Raw genomic sequence first — 20,112 nt, 5'->3', positions numbered from 1 at the left:
ATGCTCATCTCATGTGTCTTTACACAACCAGTCCAACCCTGTTTTACCAGGTAAGTGAACTGAGAACCCATTTCCATTTACTACAACAATGTGAGCAATTAGGGTTACCTGCCTTTCTCAGGTACCGAACCACTGTTTTTGCCCCCTACCAACTCAGAGATTTGATCGAGGCAAATGGTTTAACTACCTGGCCATCTGTCGCTCCAAACACACATATACTCTATAGTGACCCGAAATGATTGACAACTTTAATAAAGTTGGTCAAAAAATTACTATACACACTGAGCCATATTGTATGCCATAACAATAAGGAAACTATTATTTTGAACTAATACCTTTTCTCATGAAAACAAATTAATCACATAGCTGTTTGTATTACATTTTCAACAATACTTCATCAATGTCTATGTTCATTATCAGATATTTATCTTAATATTTAACTTAAACACCCATGACACATTCAGAACCTCCCATGGTCCAATTTTGGGATGAAAAGTCCTATGTTAGCTCATTCCTCTTTGCAGAATGCTTTCAGATCCTTAGTTTCAAACGATGTCCTTCGATTCCATCTTTGATGTCATTGGGCGGATTTGCTTCCCCTAGTCCAGTCGCCCCTGTTAAGGTCAACCGCCCCCTCAGCTGTAGCCAGTACCAGGATATTTAAGCCAAAACGTGGTTGCTCTTCCAAGAGGCTGAAACCTGGTGAAGTGTATTTTCCAGTAAAACAATAAACCCACCCAGACATCATAATCCACAAATACATTTTTAATTGGCTATTATATCAACAGTTTGCAAAGGCAATCATGAAACATAATTGATATGCATGCATTGTTTTAGAAAAATTATCTGAGACATTATGCTAATGAGGTGATGTAGGGGTACTGAAAGAAAGGCATTACTAAAATGAAGGGTGAGTATGTGGATGAAAGAAAAGAGCTAGTAGGTATCATTAATGTATAGGTGACATATTTCACAGGTTCAAGTACCAGATTCAATCAATATTGCTTGGGTGTTTCTGTTTGACTTATGCAGTATTGTATTATGCAGTTGACAAATTCTGATTCGTGCTCTGGAAACTTCAAAACTCAGCCTTTATGGTGACCGGTATTTCCAAAAATCTTAAACAATTCACTTTTTATTTTTACATTGTAATATATTGTTGTGGGATTGAATACATTGAATTTAATAGAATTTCAAATTATCTTCCTGAATTTGTGGGACTGAAAATATATTTGGCAGATAAACTAAAAGAACGTTTGTTACCTGACATTAAAGAAAACATCCCCTGTTTACTGGGCTGCACGCACACACACACACACACACACACACACAAACACACACACACACCCCTGTCTTTGGGCTGTCTTTGTACTGGAGGCCTGTCAGCATGATGAGCAACTGTCTCAGTCAGAGAGCCAAAGTCCAGCACAGGTTTCTGGGATGGCCAAATGGGACCACTGGGGGTGTTGTTGCTCCTGTCCAGCTCTTCCACTGTCCATGCTATGGCCCCAGGCAGACAGTCAGTTATAGCTATATAATTACATATACGATGTTGATGGTCACAGCTCACATCCAATCAACTGTGCAAGCCCAGGATGTTTATATAGCTTAGCCTAGACACACCATGGCACTACCATTGAAACCACCCAACCTTGTGCACACAATTGTTAATATTCAGTTTTCTCCTGTATGAATTTGGCCTCATAACTATATCAAACCTTAACTTTATTAATGAACGTTCACATAGTAGACCTTATGACAGAGCAACCGCTTACAAAACCACTCAACTCCCAGTAGGCATATTTATGTAAAAAATAAATAACTTTTGATGTGCATTTGCAAAGACATTCTGAAAATCAACAGTTTTCTTTTACATCCCTGGGGGAACCACTTTCTAACCTGGTCACATGGGAATCAATACTGAGTGAACTGGCACTATTCTTTTTCTCATTAGTTGTAGTCTTATGCAGCAGTTGATGACTGATTTCCAGTGACATTGTTTCAGAACCTTCAGAAGCACTTTTCAAAACATTGTTTTAAAGATATATTCTGGCATGTTTTGCTTTATTTGTATAGAGACAGTAGTGAAAGATAGAGGTTAGACTTTTTTGGGCACTGGGAGCTGGGCTAGATGTCAACCCATGCAGTACATGGGCATCGGAGGCAACAGCATTGACAAAGGGACCACCCTAATCCACTAAAAACCTTTTTTTTTTAAATAATATGGTTAATTTTGGGGTATCCAATTTTCATAAATAATACTGTGGTGGAGTGGTGGCTCCCCACGAACTAAATTTAAAAAATGTTGGATGATCTTTTGCCTCTTATCTGTTACTAGTCATAACCATACTGTGTGAGTCGCATACCATACAGGTATCAGTATCTGTTTTCTTGAAAACTAAAATATAAGATGGAGTACACTCGGGTCATAAATCAATATAGTTTGGTCTTAGACAGAGCTGGACTAAGACAATGGGCCACAGAGAACCAGGTTGAAATTGTAGTATGTTTTTATATCCTGTCTGCTGTAAGTTTTCTCAGTTCTGCGATCAATTTAGCAGGGCAATCCAGAACCTCATAACTCCATTAAGGCCTAGGGCAGGTATAAAAATAGCCTAATCTAATAACTCTGCTCTCTGGCTGAAGTCATGGTGCTGCCATGGCTCCTTACCGTATGTAAACTTGTGTTGTTCCTGCTTTAGAGGATTAGGATTTAGGATTGTATTAGGGTCCTCATTAGCTACTGCCAAATGCAGTAGCAACTCTTGTGGGCTCCACAGAATACATTAAACCCAACATAATACAGAACATTAACAGGCCATACTAATACAGAAAATAATACGTGTTAAAAAAGATGGAATAGCTTCAATACAATGCTCTACTGATATAATTGTTGAGCAGGCCTTGAGACTCTGGACTCTTATAGCAATTTTCCAATTTGTACAGACCCTAACATAAGATCGGTATCTGTCTCAGTCATCTCGGTGTGAAGTGTGTAATGTGTATTGGCTGTGCACGTGCTTGCATACACAATCACCATACTCAAACACACAGACACACAAAGCAGTGTGAAGTCAAGACCGATGGGTTATGTATTCTGGGATGTTGTTTTCACCAGTCCATGTCTCTGGGGGCTTGCTCTGGGTTAAAAGGGTTTATGATGATAGCGTTAACAGGAAATTCTTAGCTGTGTTTATGCGATGGTTTCCTGCAGGGGTCCCACAGGGTTTTGGGTGGGATTAGTGGATAGTGGGTTGGGCCAGTAACTGAAAAGCTTCTGATTTGAATCCCTCAGATTGTTTGGCCTAACAATCTGTGCCTTTGAGAAAGCTACTTATCCATTATTTCTATGTACTGTATAAATTACTACTGAATGAAAAATAATTATTGGTAATATCATTTGAGCTTTTCAAGAGAGAAATGGCTATCAGAACTTTACTTTAGAATCTCTAAACCAAAGCTGCCTGACCCTGTTCCTAGAGATCTACTGTCCTGTAAGTTTTCTCTCCAATCCCATTTGCCAGTAATCTGATTAAGCTTGATCTCCAGCTAATTATTACAATCAGATGTGTTAAATTAAGGTTGGAAAGAAAATCTATAGGATGGTAGATCTCCAGGATCAGGGTTGAGCAGCCCTGCTACTAAACATTGCAAGACATCTGGGAACAATTTTGAAGCAGGCAGGGATTTCAATGAGTGAAGTAAAACATTTTCTTTTTGGTAAATTTTCTCAATCTAAAATGATCACAACATTAAAGACTGTTCAGAATAGCATTATCATTATCAATAGCAATATCATTACTAAAAAAACAGCAAAAGTGACAAAATAACACAAAATAAAATATTAGTACACTTTATCAAAATTTGAATCTGTTTTTTACAGTGTCTCTGGTAGTGCAGTGGTCTGAGGCTTTTTTCGTACCATCAAGCTGACCACAATTCAGTTTGAGGTTTAACGGTACCAATAGCTGCAAGGGGGAATGCCATGCGAGTTGCAAATTGAAAAGGATGGAAAATTGATAACATTTTTCAAGAAGGCCTGTCTAATAGCAGCAGTCCAATAGCCTAAAAAGTATAGTGACTACCCAAAGTATAATAACTACCCCACAAAACAGGTTCAAAAATTTGCTTTAAAAAGGTACCTCTGAGAACTATAGTTCCCCAAAAAGCAATGTACCAAAGATAATTCTCAGCAACTGCTGAAATGGTACCTAAAGGAACCAAAAGGTCAGGCAAGCAGGGAGTATATGCTTTAAATGCCTGGAGGTCTGAGGTGAGGACAGTTGGCGTTCCTTGGGTTTGAGTAAGATAGACTCTTGGCTCTGTGAGAAGGTGTGCAGGCAGGGCACTGTGTGAATAGGATAGGCTTGGAGGCCTGGACTTGAACTGTGGAACTCCAGTGTAAAATATGAGGCTCCAGAGAGGGTGAGGCAGGAGCGAGGCCCTGACAGGTGTCTCACTGTATGTGTAGGTGTGTGTGTTACTCTATTTCAGGGAGGCAGAGCAGGCAGCCTGTAGGGAGTTTGAATATTATTTCCCTCTTGGCAGCAGAGCATGGTCCCTGAGGTCACCCCAATCCTCCTTGGACCTCTTGTGGATGCCTGTTTGGTGCGCCTGACTTTGCACAAGTAGAAAACATTCAAATTAATATCTATATGATTCTGGGTCAGAAAATGTGAATAGAAAGGGTCCTCGGTGTAATTAAAGATTTAATGTTGTTAAAAAGCTGTGATTTCATATTTCTGTTTGTACAGTATGACCAATTTAATAACATTTTGTTGACTACTGACTATATCTGCATGTAATAATTTTCATTTGAAAAACATGATTTTTTTAAAAAAAAGTAAGCGTTTTTTATAAACCAACTGCCATGAGACATAAATCCACTTGCCTCTGATTGTGCTTTTCTATGCTCGTGTGTGAGAGTGTACATGCGTGTTTGAGTGTTTTGTGTTTTTGTCACCTGGGATATGAGCCATCTGGTGATGTTCTTCATGCAGATGGAATGGGGGATGTTCTGTTAAAGAGGGATTGTCATGTCTTGACAACTCTGCGTTATGTGGTTCATAGAAAGTTGTGAATTCATCATTGGTCATTCAGTCAGCAAGTTAGTCACATTTTACCCACGATGCATCCCCAATTTTGAGGTATTCATTGTACTATGAAGAATAACCGAATAAATTAATTATTAAAAGCTCTAAATCTGAATAATTGCAATAGCAAAGTTTTGTTTTTGTTTGGCTATTTAAACCATTCAAATTACTGGAAAACCCAACATTTATGTTCATGATGACCTGCAGATATTTAATGTGTCTAATGCCCAGGAGATGAGAGAACGTTGGTATGTTCTGGATCAGCATAAAGCTAGGAGATGGATTGTTCATCGACAACCAAGCATGCACACATTTACTCACACACAACCACATCAACTGTTCTTACAAGCCTGGGCCTGAGTTGGAGTGGCATGACGAAAGTAAACAAAAGGTGAGTCTAGTCACAAACTCGATTAAAGTGTTCCCTTTTTTCCCTTTAGTCTATTTATCAGAGGAATCTTATCAGTTGTTACAGAGGAGGCAGAGATGCATTACTTATCCATCCGGAGAAGTGCTTATCAGCTGGAGAACCAGGCCTGAGTGTTCCCAGAAACAATTAACCCCAACTGGAGAGAGGGATTCGGGGGAGGGGATGATTTGGCTATCCATCTCAGATCCCTCTCCAGAGTCAATGCTGCATTTATAGTACAGCCCAAGGACAATATTTTTTGTTATTTCTATTGCCTTCACCCATTTTTATCTGTTTAAAAGAAATATACTACTACAACCAAAAATAAATGGGACTTAGCAGACTATTTTATCCCAAGTGAAGTACAGATATACACTCACCTAAAGGATTATCAGGAACACCTGTTCAATTTCTCATTAATGCAATTATCTAATCAACCAATCACATGGCAGTTGCTTCAATGCATTTAGGGGTGTGCTCCTGGTCAAGATCTCCTGAACTCCAAACTGAATGTCAGAATGGTAAAGAAAGGTGATTTAAGCAATTTTGAGCGTGGCATGGTTGTTGGTGCCAGAAGGGCCGGTCTGAGTATTTCACAATCTGCTCAGTTACTGGGATTTTCACGCACAACCATTTCTAGGCTTTACAAAGAATGGTGTGAAAAGGGAAAAACATCCAGTATGCGGCAGTCCTGTGGGCGAAAATGCCTTGTTGATGCTAGAGGTCAGAGGAGAATGGGCCGACTGATTCAAGCTGATAGAAGAGCAACTTTGACTGAAATAACCACTCGTTACAACCGAGGTATGCAGCAAAGCATTTGTGAAGCCACAACAAGCACTACCTTGAGGCGGATGGTCTACAACAGCAGAAGACCCCACTGGGTACCACTCATCTCCACTACAAATAGGAAAAAGAGGCTACAATTTGCACGAGCTCAACAAAATTGGACAGTTGAAGACTGGAAGAATGTTGCCTGGTCTGATGAGTCTCGATTTCTATTGAGACATTCAGATGGTAGAGTCAGAATCCATGAGAACATGGATCCATCATGCCTTGTTACCACTGTGCAGGCTGGTGGTGGTGGTGTAATGGTTTGGGGAATGTTTTCTTGGCACACTTTAGGCCCCTTAGTGCCAATTGGGCATCGTTTAAATGCCACGGCCTACCTGAGCATTGTTTCTGACCATGTCCATCCCTTTATGACCACCATGTACCCATCCTCTGATGGCTACTTCCAGCAGGATAATGCACCATGTCACAAAGCTCGAATAATTTCAAATTGGTTTCTTGAACATGACAATGAGTTCACTGTACGGAAATGGCCCCCACAGTCACCAGATCTCAACCCAATAGAGCATCTTTGGGATGTGGTGGAACGGGAACTTCGTGCCCTGGATGTGCATCCCACAAATCCCCATCAACTGCAAGATGCTATCCTATCAATATGGGCCAACATTTCTAAAGAATGCTTTCAGCACCTTGTTGAATCAATGCCACGTAGAATTAAGGCAGTTCTGAAGGCGAAAGGGGTCAAACACAGTATTAGTATGGTGTTCCTAATAATCCTTTAGGTGAGTGTATTAGTGTGTGTGTATTTTTGTATTGATAATCCAGGGCTAATCAAATGTCAGTATGTTACCGTTGTAAATGGGTGTGTACACATTACAGAATGATTTCCTAGTAGATCCTTTTTTTGCATTTGTCTCTTGTTGTACAAAGAATAAATAGTGGTTAATTTTGGATATTGAGTTGCTGAGTGCTTATTGGCAGTAATACTTCACCAGACCCCTTACACTACACAGACCCCCTTACACTACACAGACCCCCTTACACTACACAGACCCCTTACACTACACAGACCCCCTACACTACACAGACCCCCTTACACTACACAGACCCCTTACACTACACAGACCCCCTTACACTACACAGACCCCTTACACTACACAGACCCCCTTACACTACACAGACCCCTTACACTACACAGACCCCCTTACACTACACAGACCCCCTTACACTACACAGACCCCCTTACACTACACAGACCCCCTTACACTACACAATATACAGCCAACATTCAGTCAGAAAACAGAACAACTGAGAAAAATGTGACTTCATAATTGAATTGTCTTCCTCGTTTTTTATTTTACTGTGTTTTCCCAAAACTTTTTTTTTACTATTTTGTTCTTAGAATGGTTGTGAGCTAGGATTTGATACCTTAGTTATTGTGATTATTTATAGAAGTTGAAGAGATTGAACGCCAGAAGGACAGTAAAATGGATCACAGGTATTTGATCTTCACTGGACAGAAACATATATGTGCATATGAAATGCAATGATGGATGTATTAATTGTGATGTATCCTGAATAGGATCAAAGATGTCAAATCCAATCTGATCTATTCATAATTGTCTGTTTCACATTCCACAGTCAAAACACTGGAAACTAAAAACTTTTGTGCTTTCAAATGAGAACTTTGGAAAAAGACTGGATTCATCCTAACAGATCCCATTTGTCTTGAAAGCACCAAGTACAGTATTGTTCATTAAAGTAATGTATTGTACAATCTAATAAATATAGAGTATTTGTATTCTAATAAATATAGTTTATTAGAGTGCAGTATAATATGGTACTATACAGTAAAACACAGTCAGTTATACTGTACTTTCCTGTGCTCGGCTAAACTTTACTGAACTCTACTATACAGTACTCTTTAGAGCCCTACTCTATTCTGCTCTTTAAGCCGTACAGAAACAGATTAGATCTTAGAACAGCTATATGACACAAACCCATCTACAAAACATATAAAATAACAGGGCTAGCACACAACATATATCCAATCAGAAAGACCCCTTGGTGAGATCGCGTAACAGGCTGCTTCCCCATCTGATGCTTCCGGTCCATTAAGCCACAAATGAGCCATCCCCTTCTGGATGATCCTGCCAGTTATGGTTCTATTCAAGCTCATGCTCGATAAAACACTGCTGCTCTATAATTCCCCCGCTCTGAGAACGGAGAAACTATTTACAACATGAATTGGCTACGGCAAAGTCCAGAACCCCCAAAAGCTCTAACAGGTTACCGGCTGAGTTGACTGCATAATGGTCCAACAGAAGTTTCTGTCTATTGGGGTAGGCCATGATGGATGGTCTGGAGTGAGGCGCCATCTCTTTGCTATTAAGACATACAAGACATCAGGTGATTTCATTGTTCACCTGGTTGTTTCGTAATTTTTCTGTTGTCTGATTATGCACCTTCAAAATAGAAAGATGTGTTCTGTTGTAATTTGGTTCCTTCGTTGAATGAAACAGCATACGATGGCAGGGTGGTGGAAACCTATGGAGCAAGATGGAACTTCTGCCCATTTTCTAGTCAATTAACCATCTGATCTCAATACAGAGTTTTTCAGACTTCACTTTATTTGAGGAATTTAAACAAAACAACCATTTGGCTGCTGGTTCAATTGTCTAAGCGCTAGGCTGTATTTGGCAAAAAAAATGTGACACATTTTTCAGATCTTACCATACTCTTTAAGAGCAAATTGCTTCATCTCCTCCCTCTTGCTATGAGCGGTACAAGTGACAGGAATACATGGAGGATTTAGCATTCTGGTGAGACGGCCTTCTAGCGCTCCACCAGCACCATAGCTGTCATGTAGATAAACACAGAATGAGAGGAATCTGAATATAAAATGAGTAAATGTTTATTCTTAATAGGAATTGGAGGAAAGGGATGGGTGAGAAACCGAATGAGAAGGACTGTTTTTGACTACTATTGTGTTCCCCCTTGTCATTCAAGACACAATTTGAGATGCATTCACACTGCGAATACTTTTGGTATATATTATAATCACACATCATTTGGGCCAAACCTGCTGCATAGGGGGGCTAGAAGCCACCCGCCAGGTGCCCTTGTAGATTTCCTTAATGAACTTGAAACCTTAAGAAACGTTCTTGACGTCGGCTCGTCACTCATACAGCTGGTTGGCGTCAACCTCCTAACAACTGTTTTGGATTAATTAATTCCCACCTCTTCACACTCCTTTCCTCATTTTACCTCAATAATTCCCAGTATCCTCCCACTCGTGATCCCTTAGGCAGTGTAATTGAACTTATCTTCTCTACACGCTGTTTGTCAACTAAGCTCACTGCAGACCCCCTCCAGGTCTCTGATCACTACTCTTAATATTTCTCTCTCTCCTCAAACTCAACCCACTCAGCCCCTACCCTACTGGTCATTCACCATTGCAATCTTAATTTCACTACTGTCTCATGTTCTATCATCTCCATTATCCCAACTGCTAACTCCCTTTTGTACCCTGATTCTGCCGTCTCTCCTACCCCTTCACATCATATACCTCCCATTATCCAGTTTATTAATGGTTGGATCTGCCCCCTCTTCCATGGCTAAGTGACTCATTGCAAACTCACAAAACAGGGCACCACAAGACAATAGTGTTTGCCTATGAAGTAGTAAAGGGAAACTGCCCGTCTTTACCTACACTCTACATCCCTCCCCAAGCTCTTTGTTCTGCCACTGCTGATTTCTTGACTGTCCCAACCATACGGATGGGCAGCTCCCTCCCAGCCCATTAAACACTATTCTCTGTCCTGACACACGAATAATAGAACCAACTTCCTCTTGAAGCTAGGACAGCTGACTCGCTGCCCTAGATTGTTGTCATAACACTATGTAGCTAGCTTGCTAATTTGCCACAAATTCTTATCCTGGCTAATAGTTAGTTATTTAGCTAACAATAGCTTGAAAAAACAATGCAATCTATGTTAATTTCTCTCCAGTTCATTTAATATTGCTAATATTATCGTGCCTGGGGTTTAGCTAGCTAACCTTGGCTAGCAACAACTACTGAAAAAATCCCTAAAATTTGTAAATAATGAATCTAAAAACACATTGTAGAAATGACTGCTTGCCTCATGCTCACTATAACTTTTACCTATAACCACAGGTTAGAAAATACCCAGAAGAAATCCAGTGTATCCAGTTGTAACAGTATTCAGTTGACTGTAATCTGTTTACACGACTGAAGTACTTATAACATACTCTGCCATGTTTTTCATGTGAAATGGAAATTATCTTTAATATTTTTCTTTCTCCCTTTCTCTGCAGTGGCTCCCTCCACAGTACCACCCATTAAGCCTTGGTGGAGGGAGATAGTGGTGTTGGGGACGGTGGGCTGTGTCTCCGTTGCCTTCCTCCTGCTAACAGTCATCATCTGCTATAAGGCAATAAAGAGGTAGGCCTTTCTGAATCTCATACCACTGCATTGAACTAGTTTTGGGTAATTAACACAGTAAATGTATTCTCCAAAGGTCTAAGAAACTGGTAAAATCATTTAAATATTATTAACTGTTCAGTAATTAAATTGCCTCTTAATAGTAGGCTACATAAATACTGTGAATAATTGACTGTGGATATAGTAAAGGTCTCCCAAGGTCCTCCTTTTAGACTGTCCACTCGTCCCCGCTCGTCGACTTGCAACAAACTGCAATACCGCCATCTGGAGGATGAAGAGTGCAACATACAGTCCCACTGTCCACTTCAAATTGCATTGCTTGTCGTCCATGCTTGCCATTTATGTGAAACAGCATATGTTTATTAAAATTGGGCTTTCACAGTAATAAAGGTACATGACAATTATGCAAATATGTGTTTAATTCAAAGAAAATAATTGATGTCAAGGTGTGTCAGACACAGCTTTTGATCCCCCCTCTTGAGATTATGACACAAAGTAGCCGATAACAAAAACGTATATAAACCATTGTAGGCAATAGAATATGTTTTTCTCCAAAGCTGAAGAAAGCGTTTGCTCCTTATTACATTTAATCTTCATTTTCAAGTGTTTTGCTGCAGGCTAAATACCTTTTCAACACCCTAACAAAATACATCCTCAATACAGTATTAGGACAGTGAAATGTCTTTTGCTTTTCTTCAATCCTCCAAACGTCAGGATTTGAAATCAAACACTACCAATTGGTTAAGTCTGTGGACTCTCCACTTTCATTTGAGGGTATTTCGGTTCGTATCGGTTTCACCATTTAGGAATGAATACCCTTTTTTTGTAAGCTACATAATGTTTTTCTCCTTGCAGTGTAAACTGTTAAGTTTAGCTTGTGTACTGTTGTCTTTGGATGGTAGTGACTGACACTGAATGCTGTTGGTATGTTTGTCTGTGGTTTCCTAAATGTTTTTTTATAGCATAATCTACACCATGCTTCATGCTTGGCAGAGCTGTGACCACTCAAACTCTATCACATAGGTTTACACTGATGAGCCAAAACATTACAACTCACTGGTGAAGCGAATAACGTTGATCATCTCCTAACAAGGGCACAAGTCAATGGCTGCGTAGATTAGATGGTAAGCTTGTTGTCAAAGTGTTGGATGCTGGAGAAATGGGCAGGAGTAAAGACCTGAGCGACTTTGACAAGAGCCAAACGGCTATGGCCAGACGACTGGGTCACGGCGTCTTTGAAACGCCAAGGCTTGTGGGGGCTCTGGGTCAGCAGTGGTGAGTACCTTCCGACAGTGTCCAAAGAGGGACGAACCACAGACAGGGTGTAGGGCACCCGAGGCTCATCGATGCATGAGGGCAACGAAGGCTATCCAGTCTGGTTCGAACCGACAGAAGGTCTAATGGGGCACAAGTCACAGGAAATGTTAATAATGGTTACGGAAGGAATGTGTCACAACACACAGTGCATTGCACCCTGCTGCGTGTGGGTCTGCATAGCCAGAGTGAGTCAGAGTGCCCATGATGACCCCTGTCCACTATGGAAAGCACCTACAATGGGCACACAGGCGTCAGAACTGGACCTTGGTGCAGTGGAAGAAGGTCGCCTGGTACCATTTTCTTTCACATCACTTGGATGGCCGTGTACATGTACACTGTTTACCTGGGGAAGTGATGGCACCAGGATGCACTGTGGGAAGACGAAAAGCCGGTGAAGGTAGTGAAGTGCTCTGGGCAATGATCTGTTGGGAAACCCTGGGTCCGGGCATTCATCATTTTGACACGTGCGACCTACATAAATATTTCTGCAGCCCAAGTACACCCCTTCATGGTGATAGTATTCCCTGATGGCAGTGGTCTCTTTCAGCAGGATAATGCACCCTGCCACACTGCACACATTAACCAGGAATTGTTTGAGAAACATGATGAAGAGTTCAAGGTGTTGCCCTGGCCTCCATTTTCCCCCAGATCTCAATCACAAATTGAGCATAGATAACAAACATAACTAATTATTCATTGTCTACAACAAAACTGATCTCATCAGAGAATGTATTACCTAGCAGACTAGCAAGCCAGCAAAGTTTGACAATAACCAAATGTTCTGATGTCAGGATGTGCATGCATCACTCAAATGAGAGCTTTAATGATACACAGAAGCCTTCTCTATGCCCCTCATAAGAGCCCATACACATGTCCTTCACGATGGGCCATATTTAATCAACATCTAAACTGTTTTTCTATTATTACAATCACAGCTGTTTAAATGAACCACGTTTCCGCATCATCTTCTTTCAAAGGGATAAATTGTCTTGGCATAAAGAAAACTAGAAAGTTTCACAATGGCTATCAGCTCTGATAAGATCTAAACATATTCTTAGGGTTGTTGACTAGATGTGTGATTGAGATCACATGGCTTTGAAGCTCTTTCTCTTCCTCTCTCTCTCATTCCGTCCATCTGTCCATCCATCTCTATCTGTCTGTCTGTTTCTCGGTGTCTCCATCCCAAGGGATATCAGAGGAACCAGGATTTTTCCCATCTGTAAATTTCACCAGGGGATGCCTTTTTAGGGAATCCCTCCTGCCCCTGGTGGTTAGTTCCCACTGTGGGTGGACAGATGGCTTGGTTACAGGAAGTGTCTCATACACCCTTCTCCAGGGGGACCCAGATTGTTTTTACAGTATCACGACTAACGAGCAAAAGCATCCCCAAACATTGCTGACATATTTGGAGGGAGTAACTACTGAAAAGTTGTGGAGAAAGTAACTAGGATCATGTAAATGGGCCGAGTGCCTTCAGGAGTGATTTATTTTTCCATTTTTGTTATGTTTTTCATGATTTCAGACTGGGGAATTAAGCTTATTTTAGCACTGGCTGGATTGGTGCTGTTTAAGGTTTTGGTTGGAAAAATCTATGTTTTTCAGTTTCAGTAAAATCATGAATATTATCCATGCTGATGAAAAAAGGGAAGAGATCTTTGATTCCATGTTTAATTCCTGCTGCTCGTAAAATTGACATAAAATTATTTACAGTATATGAATGGTGAGTATATAATGGATTTACTGTTTATATGCATATTTGCAGTATCAGTATAGCATATCAAAACGCAGGGAAATATGTTTTGGTTGCAGTCTAGGGAAATTATTTAATTTACAATTTAGAGGTAGCTTAATTTGATAAGCATATTATGATTTGTCTGTTACCTTTGTGGACACTGCATGAGGGAAAACATCATCTAAAAGTGACATTATTGGGGGGAATGATCACAGAGACCTGCAAGAACCACCTGGACCCATTGATCAAGCCCAGTCTTGCCATCCCTGCAGAGAACGATAATTGAGTTATTTGGATCTTTGCCTGAAAGGGTTGCATATCTTGGTACTCAATTAGGAGAGTGACAGTAAATTTGGTTGAGTTAGTGAAGGAGGCAACTGCGTTCACTCACAGGGTCATTAAAGGTGGCAGAAATTAATTTGGGGAACAGGATAACTCACTTTGATGACCCTCCACAGCTGTGAATGAGCCACTGCAATGTGCTGCTCACTCACTAAATTATACTGTGTCAAGCTCTATGACCGGCAGGTCCAACCTTTAAAACACTGGCGGCCATTTTAATTAATGGAAGCTGTAGTCTAAATGTATGTCTTAACTATTAACAAGAAAGTAAACATCTGGGGAGAAGTGTGTTTGTCACATTAACTATTTATGCTCTAGAAAATATTGTGTAAATCCATAACTTACACATTATTTTGCTTATATTTTAGATCAGACTTTCTCTGCCATCAAAATATTCATAGTTTCTCGTGCCCCTCCTGTGTGGATTCTGTTTTAATCACAATACTTTTGATCATAAAAGCAGTAGCTTATGTTTTATTGATGTATGATTTTTAGATAAAATGCTTAGAAAAGACTAAAGAAAGATGTTAAATATTACACAAAGTGATTTTACTTTATAAGAAGGAACATTTGTCACAGGCTACCAACATAAACCAAGGAGCCAAAACATTATGACCACCTGCCTAATATGATGTTAGTCTTCTGTGTGCCGCCAAAACACTGCCGACCTGCCAAGTCATGTGGACTCTACAAGACCCCTGAAGGTGTCCTGTGGTATCTGGCACCAAAACTTTAGCAGCAGATCCTTCCAATCCTGTAAGTTGCGAGGTGGAGTCGCCGTGGATCAGATTTGTTGGTCCATTCCTGAACAACGTGCGCAATGTGGCAGGGCACATTATCCTGCTGAAAGAGGCCACTGTCATCAGGGTATACCATTGCATTGAAGGAGTGTACCTGGTCTGCAACAATGTTTAGGTAGGTGGCACGTGTCAAACTGATGTCCACATTAATGCCCGGACCCAGGGTTTCCCAGCAGATCCTTGCCCACAGCGTCACACTCCCTCCACTGGCTTGCCGTCTTCCCACAGTGCATCCTGGTGCCATTAGTTCCCCAGGTAAATGGTGCACACATACATGGCCGTCCACGTGATGAAAAAAATAATGGGACTCATCAGACCAGGCGAATGTCTTCCACTGCTCCAAGGTCCAGCAGCGTGTGATGCGCTGTGTTTTGTGACACCTTCCTCCCGTATCCATCATTAAAATGGTTTGTGACTTGTGCCACAGTAGACCTGTTAGTTTGGACCAGACGAGATAGCCTTTTTTGCCCTCGCGCACCGATGAGACTTGGGTGCCCAACACCCAGTTGCTGGTTTAGTTTTTTTCCTGCTGTCGGTAGGTACTTACCACTGCTCACCGGGAGCAACTCACAAGCCTTGTTGTTTCAGAGATGCTCTGTCCCAGTCGTCTGGCCAGAGCAATTTAGCCCTTGTCAAAGTCGCTCAGGTCTTTACTCTTTTAATCCTTACTACCATCTAATCTGCCCAGGCCTTGACATGTGTCTTTATTAGGAGTTGATCAAGATTATTTACTTCACCTGGCAGTGTTCATAATGTTTTGGCTCATCAGTTTATGTTGATTAGGCCCAAATTGCAATGTATGTCTTGCATGTGATATACCAACAGACATATGTATGCAAGGTTAAAAACCATAGAGCCATCTGATTGGATCGTGGGGGACATCAATATGCATCTAGCCAGCTAGCTTGAGGAGAGTGTGTGTACAGTTAATTTTATCCAGTCAGTGCATTTTATTTGGTTTCCATAAATCTGTCAACTTATCAGAGCCAAATGATTTCAAAAAAAGCAGTAGGGGAGTTAATATGGGAAATTTGCATTACAAGTAATCACAGGAGCAGTACTATTCGTACATTGACATCTTTATCATTTTTGCCACCTGTGTCATAGAAAACCCCCCCGGAAGGAGGAGAATGGAACAAACCAAGGGGTGTACACCATGAGAATGCGCGGCAAGAAGACACTGGATACCAAAAACCCAGGGGTGTAGGAAGTACCCAGATACAAGGATCATGGTAACTCCAGCCCACTACAAATAACAAGCAGCCCTCCTTGTTATTGAGAATGCAAGCGGGTCGGTAGGAGGAAGAGTGTGAACTTGCAGCATAACAGCAAATCATACTTCTATTGTCTATTGTGGGAATGTATAAAAGAGAAGAGCATTGTTGAGTCCAGATTCGGAGCTTGACGGCTGGCTCCTTGGCATGCAGGGCTTGAGGACTCAGCACTGGAAGCCGTCACAACATGGCTTGTCTAGTGATGACTAGACACCTGGCGGGAACTCACAAACAGTTCGCTGACCGAATCAATCAGTCCATATATTATCTGTCTGACCCCCATCGGGACAGGGGAAACATGGAATACAGAGCATAAAAATCTGCATGAACTTTCTGCTGAATGCAATTAGTTACTGTCTGCACACAGCCCATACCCCGACTGTCATTGTCTTGTTTCCTCCTTACCACTTCCCCTCCTAGCTCTGAATGGTTATTTGATGACTTAGGTCCAGTCCATACTAATGCGTTCATGGCGCTATAATGTCACAACGTGTTATAATGGCGCTATAACACGTTGTTATCACTGTGACCGGCTATGTTGCACACAAGAACAGCATGCCTACCAAGTGAGGAATATTTGAAGCAGTGACGTTTTAGTAAATTGTTCTTGCACAGAAATAAGAACCTGTCAATCTTGAGTTCACAATCTATATAATCCTAAAACCATGTTGGAAAGTAGTAAAGTCGCCTCCCTAACATTGAACCTGAAATGCGATGTTTCAATGTTCACGCAGTATTTTTACATTGTGATATAGTGTCCTCCCTTACCTAGTGTTGCAGAGACTTTGGAAGACTAAACAAATCCTTCCCTGATGAGAATCACTAAGTCGGTAGAATAAAAGCTTCTAGTTGACATCTATAATTACTTTTAGCACTTTTCACCGCTTTTCTCAGAAAAAAGCTTTTTAGGCACAGGAACTTTAAAGACGTGAATGATTTCCCCTGAAAGATTTCAAAATATCAGTTTTACAGGTTTTTTGGAAATGAATGGCTATGAAAACGACCCAACATGTTTCTGTGAGGCTGAAATATTATCAGCTTAGGCCACCCAAGTGACACAGCGGTCTAATGGTCTAATATATTAAAGAATTTAAAAAAGGTTCTGCCCACTTTTTTTTCACTAAATCAAATATTTTCTCATAGTCCTTTACTGCAAAGCATAATTTAAGTAGTACCATCAACATTTCTGTCTCTAACAATCAAATCTTTCCTAACTGGTTGTGTGAGAGTTGTGTGAGAGATTTCCAAACTGGTTGAGCAGCGTTCATTTGTTTCCCACGGTTTCAATTGATGGGTGCTGCACTAGTGCGTTTGTTAAAGTAAAACCATAAGTGTTTTTGGTCAGTCCCTCCAATAAGGTGTTGAGTCGGTGATAGAGTCTCAGCTCAAACTTATTGAGGCTTTGCTCTTCACTGCACTGAATAGAAGGCCTCAAACCTTTGGTAACAAGAATTTCTGTTCAGCATCAAATTCATTGTCCTCTTGGGTATATCACTCCTGGTGTTGTTGTCACAGTAAGGATGTTCCTTACAACTGTGTAAGCGACTATGTAAGCAATATTATGTTTTTTCTGCTGTCACTGAGTATAGCCCCATCCAGAACAAACCAAAGAGGGCTTTCGTGTCAGTTTGGCATTCTGGATGTTTCTATATTTGGTATCATGTATCTATGAAAAACACTTTCCATCTATTGGCCACAAGATTCACCTCTGTATTTTTGCTTGGGTCATTCATCTCCTGTCTTTTGTCTGTTTCAGTTTGTTTGATTTTTGAATGCACTAAATGACACTCAAGGAGACACTGCCCGACACTGTCTTAGGTTTCATCCAAATCTGGTGTTACCATGGATCTGTCTAGAACTACTGGGTTTCCCTCTAGGGTGCCCAAAGTTTCTGTGATATACTGTAAGTTGTGATATTTCCTAATATGTCACATTGTTGGCCTATGCCGTGGAACCTGCAGAGCACCCCCTTTTTTCAAATGTTGGTGTGTCCTTATTTTCTCCATTCGGCTTCCCCATAGACTAAAATAATCCCCATTAAACCTCATGACAAAAGGGTTATTTTCACATTTCACTATTCATTTATCCCATGAAGAATTGTAAAATTGCTTCAAATAGTCTGTCTTTTGTTTAGGTTTACCCTGACTGTGTTTTGAAAACCATGTAAATCTCCCCAGAGATTTTTTACTGTCCCTAGGATGAAGACGTATTTGGTTACTCTAACCAAAAATATGCTTATATTTACCCAATACTGAAATGTCACCTTGTCCTATTGATAAATAGTTAAACACTGAGGTGTACTAAGTCTACACAAAACACAGACCTTATTTGAAGTGGATCTAAAAATCCCCAATGGAAGAAATGAATGGTGAAACAACACAAAGACTTGCTTTTGGAGTTTTGCCACACGGTTTTATGGGTTTTATGTCCTGTGCATGCCCTACACACATATATCAAACAAACTCCAGGGTTCTCGTTGCAGGGAGCTTGGCTTCACCTTACACAAGGGTGAGGTAATAATGCCTCGATGTCGCAGCTTTCAGTCTTGCGCACGGCGTGCTGTCCATTGCAGCAGGGTTTGAGAGAACAGGTATCCACCATTTTCCATGTTGCCCTAAGGGTGTGTTCATCTGGGGTGTGTTTATCTGCTCCCTTTGGATAGGCTGGCTTGGAATGGGACATTTAATGCTCTGCCTCTACGGCTTAGGGGCAGGATTGTATTTCACATGTTATTGGCCTTAAAAGGTATGATCCAATTTAAGTTGCACTTGAAAATGCATCCCCATAATGTGTCATACCTTGTACCCTTCTTTCGGGAACCAGGGTTATGTTATTCACCTTAAGTTATTGTAAAGACGACAACATTGAATGTTTGCTTCAACTTGGCTGTGCATGAGAAGCGTTCTACTACAATAGGAATCCCATTTTCGGTAACTTGATTCACTTGATTCACTAACCCAATATCTCAAATAAGTGTTTAGGTAACAATAACACCATTGCTATGTTGAAATTGCCATCATTTAAAAAACTTGCTTCAGGGGCACATATAACAGTATCCAAATCATTATGCATGCATCCAGGCTATTCCAAGCAATGTCCAGATTATTCTGACAATTTGAAATATGAATCCCATTATGACATGGCATTGGTCTGAAATCAGATTTCTCAACACCTTTTGGAAACTGGGAACTGGTGTATCTTCAGCATCAGATTTTAATATTATTACATTCGATGTTACAAAAGTCGATGTGCCATAACTCCATGATCAACTGAGATGCATACAAAACAAATCGTTTGGTGGGATCAACTGCAAACACAGAGAGTATATATAAGGTCAGATAAAAATGGGTGAACTTCCCCTTCGATTTATTTGTGCCATAGGTGTGGGAAATTCAACTTTAAATGCCATTTTCACCTGTTTGTGTCACCTTATGTGTCTGTACCAAGGGTATGTAAACATATGATTAGGGCCATTTTGGTGATTTCTGTTATCAATATGATTTAAAAATGGAGCCAAACAACTATGTGATATTAAATGGCTTCATAAGATCACCATTCTTAAATAACTTGAACAGACATATTTTCAAAATCAATGCCATAATTTCACAATTTCTGCCAGGGTATCCAAACCTATGAGCACAACTGTGTGTATATACAGCTCCGGAAAGAAATCAGGGACCACGGCACCTTTTCCTTTCCTTTCCAAAAAAGTTGAAAAGGAAGGTTTTGAGTGAGGAACAGAAGGGTTAAAATGAAGACACCACTGCAAATTGAACGCTTCTATTCTTCATTCAAAATGTTCCTTTTAAATTTTTTTGGAAAAGTTGCATTGCTCTCTTAATTTTTTCCAGAGCTGTATATATTGCTTTCCATCCACGATTCCAAACCAAA

General features: G+C 40.6%; 1 protein-coding gene across 3 annotated transcripts in view; it reads left to right on the top strand.

Annotated features, from left to right (window-relative positions):
• The window catches only part of prima1 (proline rich membrane anchor 1), a 35,162-nt gene extending 15,312 nt beyond the window's left edge, over nt 1-19,850 (top strand). The window contains exons 3-4 of one of the 3 annotated variants that reach the window (XM_010882454.4): nt 10,630-10,756; nt 16,055-19,850. In XM_010882454.4, the coding sequence (XP_010880756.1) occupies nt 10,630-10,756; nt 16,055-16,154 (227 nt within the window). In that variant the 3' untranslated portion in view covers nt 16,155-19,850. Of the gene's footprint in view, nt 1-10,629; nt 10,757-10,955; nt 11,123-16,054 lie in introns of those variants that run through there. The other 2 variants (XM_034287672.1, XM_010882455.4) reach the window with 2 other exon arrangements.
• The last annotated feature ends 262 nt before the right edge of the window (nt 19,851-20,112 follow it).

The sequence above is a fragment of the Esox lucius genome, chromosome 18 (genome assembly GCF_011004845.1).
Source record: "Esox lucius isolate fEsoLuc1 chromosome 18, fEsoLuc1.pri, whole genome shotgun sequence".
In the NCBI taxonomy this organism is placed as follows: Eukaryota; Metazoa; Chordata; class Actinopteri; order Esociformes; family Esocidae; genus Esox; species Esox lucius.
The sequence above is the reverse complement of the archived record's forward strand: the minus strand, read 5'-3'. Positions and strand labels throughout refer to the sequence as shown.